This window comes from Lactuca sativa, chromosome 9 (genome assembly GCF_002870075.4).
Source record: "Lactuca sativa cultivar Salinas chromosome 9, Lsat_Salinas_v11, whole genome shotgun sequence".
Taxonomy (NCBI): Eukaryota; Viridiplantae; Streptophyta; class Magnoliopsida; order Asterales; family Asteraceae; genus Lactuca; species Lactuca sativa.
The window spans coordinates 156753813-156758336 of NC_056631.2; the positions used below are offsets into that span (position 1 = coordinate 156753813).

Sequence of the window (4524 nt, forward strand, 5' to 3'; positions counted from 1 at the left end):
AGTGTTGTAAGACTGATGAGTGACCTGTAACATTCACTAGTTGGTAGTTAGTATGGGAGTTATGTAAGACTGCAGGGTGGCCTGTAGCATTCACCGGTCCCTGTGCAACGGTAAGGGTGTGGTAAATCCATGATTGGTCACATATTTCTTCAGATGGTTAGGACCAGAGTGGGTCAACTCGTAAGACTGTAGGAAGGCCACAACATACATGGAATCAGGAAATGGTAGGTCGTAGGAGACCGGGTATGATACAAGACTACATTAGGTCATGTAGCATTCCTTTTAGTAGTGGATTTGGTGGCAAGGTGGGTTGGGCAGTTATTTCTAGTCGAAATTTTCTTTCGGAGAGTTGCGTGGGGCGACTATGTGTATGTGTCTTTTGGCTCTGTAATCGGGTAGGAGTCCGGTGTTTGAGGTAGTTGGAAGACAAGTTGGGACCAAGGAGGTCTCGGTTGCTTTTGGAAAGCTGCTAGGGGGCAGCAAGATGATTCTGAATGGTTTCAGTGAGTTGGGTTTGTGTGTGGAGTTGCTTGTTATTCAGGGCATGTTAAGCCGCTTGTAGTTGGATTAAATAATCCCAGAGTGGTTGATTGGACCCTATTACCTAACTCTCATTTGAGTCTAACCATTGCAGGGGAGGAATCTCCTACTCGAAGGATTATCTGAGCCTTATGTCAAGTATGAGTGTTCTGCAACAATATATAGTCAGTGATTTTGTTCATGTGGAATCATCAAGATAATCAGTATTAGAAGTGCTTTGTTTAGTCTAGTATTCAATGAGGGTTTGGCATGATAGTGGTTCAGTGTAGGTGGTCTGTCGGGAAGTCAGACCAATTTGAGATATCGGGTTTCGGGAAAGGTAGAGGTGGTTTTCTGCAAGGGTTTAAGGTTTGTTCTTCTTCAGGTTTGGTGAGTTCTTCTATGGTTGATTTTGTTCGCCTTAGGACGGCTGTGGTATTCCCGAGATTGTGGTCGTATTGCTTAAGATGTTGGCATATTGGGAAAGGTAATGGCTGATTTCGAGGAAGGAATCTAATTTAAGTGGAGAAGAGTTGTAACGCTCTGTTTCAAATCATTACACATTTGGGTGGGGGTGATGAAATGTAGATGGTCCGGGCATTTAGAATTGGTTTTGCTGCCAAAGGGCATTTTGGTAAATTGGCAACGGGCCTTTATGGAAATTGGATTTTGTGTTTTGGAAACTTTAAGTCAAGTATGAGTTGATAATAGTATAAGGCTTCTCGATACCTTCTCATTGATATAAGCATGGTCGGAATCGGAAAGGTCTCGACGGACTAATAAGCAAATAATTAGTTTTAAAAATTAGAACTCAATCTCATACGACTTCTAAATTGCTCTAAATTGATACGACATAAAATTAACTTTAGTTAGGCGTCGCAACTATTCGTTCACGTTACTGATACCACTCCCCGGACCCCGGGTTTACAAAGAAAATTTTGGCAGCTGTTAAACACGCCCCAGGGTAAGCGCGTAGATTAATGTGTGGAAGAATCTTTTGTCTGATACCAAAAAGAAAACTTAACCATGTCAACAAATTTCAATATCTCAATAATACGCCTCCTTTTATGTCTATGTGCTTGTTTTGACCCCTCCACTTCTAGGTGTCTTGTTGATATACCCCAAATGTTAAAACTTTTCTTCATTGAAATCAAGTGCATCATTATATTATCGGAACATTCTTACTAAATTATTAAGCAATTAGTAAATTTGACGTCTAACTGAAATAATTGATAACTGAAAGATTAGCTAATAGACATAAAATAATTGCTATAAAAAATATTTAATAAGACTAACTTATAAATTAACTGTAATATATCAAATAACATAAAAGAACATATAAATAATTGAGTTTTTTTATAATTAATAAAAGAAGTGTTTTGGCTTGACAAACAAAATACCTAAAAAGCTCAAAAATTAAGTGAATTTTTTATAATTAATAAAAGATGTGTTTTGCCTTTGACAAACATAATACCTAAAAAGCTCAAAAATTAAGTTAATTTATAACCTAGACTTGACGTTAAAAAAACACAGCCTTAGCTATAAAAATATGTATTTTTCTATTAAAGGTTCTCAATTCAAATATAAAAGCTTCATGAAAAAGCGTTAATCTTTTTCTTTTACTAAATAAGACTTTCAAATATATTGTATTAGTGGAAAAGATCCATATATCTTTAGCTCAAACTCTGAAATGCCTAATGCTTTAAAACTATTTTTTTTTTCAACAATTAAATATATATATTTTTTATTCTAAAAATTGCATATAGCCAGAGTTATCAGATTTGGCCATGTATTCACATATATGCCAAATAACCTTTTTACTATCGACATATTCTTCCAAATTACTGAACAATCTGTCATGTCAAAATGAACCCTAAGAAAATTGTTTGGAAAGCATTTTAAAAACATTATTTGAAAGAAACTAACGATTCTATTTAAAAAAACTATAGGGTTATTTATGTAAACATAGATAAAGTTAAGGGTTCAATTACACCATGCCTTTTGCGTTCAAATTACAGTCAAAGCTTCTCGACCCGAACCTCCTTTCACACGGGTTACATAACCACAGTTTCGTCTATTATTGTGCCTGCCCTTTGCAACCGACTCTGTGTATTGTATAAATATAGATCCATCGATTGATCGATTATCATCCTTCAGAATTAAGCAACAATCAGTTTTCAGTAGACGATTTCATCTCTCTTTGAATCAATCATCTTGATCATGGCCGAAAACGCTGTTCCTGTTACTACTCAACCAGAGGTTCGTCTTTTCTAATTTTTAATTATTCTCTATCACTAATTTTAGTCTGCATGTTTGATTTGTTGTTTCGATTGATCTGCTGTGTAAGAAAGTAGAACATATTAATTGATAATCGTAACCTAGGGCTATAGCGAAGCCGATTCGTTGAAATTTATTATTAATAATGGAAAATTGGGAGAAATTGTTTTGATCGTTTGAAAATCGATAACAAACCTAAATCACGAACACAAGTCCTTGCGAAGATGTGAATCTGCATAAAATTATCTTGATACTAATTGTGCCTAATTTCAACTGTCTGAAACAATGATCTTCTATCTCAAACACATCTTCCTTTCTGCAATTCTAGTAAGATCGATCCTTCAAAAACCAGTAGGATAACGAAATACAAGACTTTAATTGCATGCAAGAAAGATAGGTGTTAATATAATAACATATTCACAAGAAAGATGAAACGATAATCGACTATTACACTGCTAATTTCAATACTGTTCAAATCCGCTTATTGATTTGACAATGTTCTCTTGTTTTCGTTGCAAAAGGTTCAGATCGAACAAGAGAGGTTGAAATACCTTGAATTTGTTCAAGTTGCAGTGTTCCACGCAGTTGTTTATGCATCAAGAGTCTATGGTTACGCTAAAGACAACTCTGGCCCTCTAAAACCTGGTGTGGAAACAATCGAAGGTACCCTCAAGACTGTTGTTGGCCCTGCTTATGTCAAGTTCCATGATGTCCCTGTTGAGGTCCTCAAGTTTGTTGATCGTAAGGTCAGTTTTTCTCCTCTCCCCCCCCCCCCCCCCCCCCCCCCCCCCCCCCCCCCCCCCCTTTTTTTTTTTTAATTAAAGTATTCTTAAGGTATAAAAGTACGTTGCAAATTCTTGCTTTTCAGGTTGATGAGTCGGTGACCATAATCGACAGCCGTGTGCCGCCTTTGTTGAAGGAGGTGAAGACCGCCGGAGTGGTGGAGACCGCCTCAGGGCTAGCGAAAACCGCGTACACGAAGCTGGAGCCGACCGCTAAAGGGCTTTATGTAAAATACGAACCGGTTGCAGAGCAATATGCTGCATCAGCTTGGCACTCTTTGAATCAGCTTCCACTCTTCTTTAAAGTGGCTAATGTGGTTGTACCAAAAGCAGCTTATTATTCTGAAAAGTACAACCAAACTGTGCAGCAAACAGCTGAGAAAGGGTACAAGGTTTCTTCTTATCTTCCATTGGTGCCTACTGAGAGGATTGCTAAGGTGTTTAACTCTACTGCTGCTTGAGTGTGTGGTGGATGGATGTTATGGTGATGTGGTTTGGTTTGATGTTTGAAGATGGATGATGGATGATGGAAATGTTTGCTTTTTTTTCTTTTTTTGTGGTGGTGTTTTTACTTGACATTTGTTTTGGATTGATGTAGTCATGAAGAATGGGGATTTGGTTGATGTGTACAGTTTAAGGTTTGGGAGTATGTTGTTGTTTTTGGTTTATGAAGTTTCATCTATATCTTCTTTTGAAAAGAATATGCGTTTTTTTGTTAGGTGTCATGATGAGCAACAAATATGCAAAAAGATAATATTGTTTAATGTAAGAGTTGAAAGAAGTGGAATATGTAGTAGGCAGTTAGTCATGTCGGTCTTTAATGGATATGTTTGAACTCTCTAATGGAAGAATAGAAGTTCTTTGTAATGGGTATGGAATTTAGTTTCATAAATGATTTTCTTTAGATATGTTTTATTGAAGCCTTGTAAAGTTCTACGTATTTTAG

General features: G+C 36.8%; 1 protein-coding gene across 1 annotated transcript; it reads left to right on the top strand.

Moving 5' to 3' along the window:
• The first annotated feature begins 2574 nt into the window (after positions 1-2574).
• On the top strand, positions 2575-4279 carry LOC111884522 (REF/SRPP-like protein At3g05500). The gene is made up of 3 exons (XM_023880834.3): positions 2575-2778; positions 3318-3542; positions 3665-4279. The coding sequence occupies exons 1-3, from the start codon at positions 2740-2742 to the stop codon at positions 4037-4039; spliced, it is 639 nt and encodes a 212-aa protein (XP_023736602.1). The 5' UTR covers positions 2575-2739; the 3' UTR covers positions 4040-4279.
• Positions 4280-4524: the final 245 nt, after the last annotated feature.

Excerpts from the sequence above, each read along its gene's own strand:
- LOC111884522 (XM_023880834.3), top strand. The coding sequence starts at position 2,740 with ATGGCCGAAAACGCTGTTCCTGTTACTACTCAACCAGAG. Across the intron at positions 2,779-3,317 it reads CTGTTACTACTCAACCAGAG|GTTCAGATCGAACAAGAGAG; the intron begins GTTCGTCTTTTC and ends TCGTTGCAAAAG. Across the intron at positions 3,543-3,664 it reads TCAAGTTTGTTGATCGTAAG|GTTGATGAGTCGGTGACCAT; the intron begins GTCAGTTTTTCT and ends CTTGCTTTTCAG.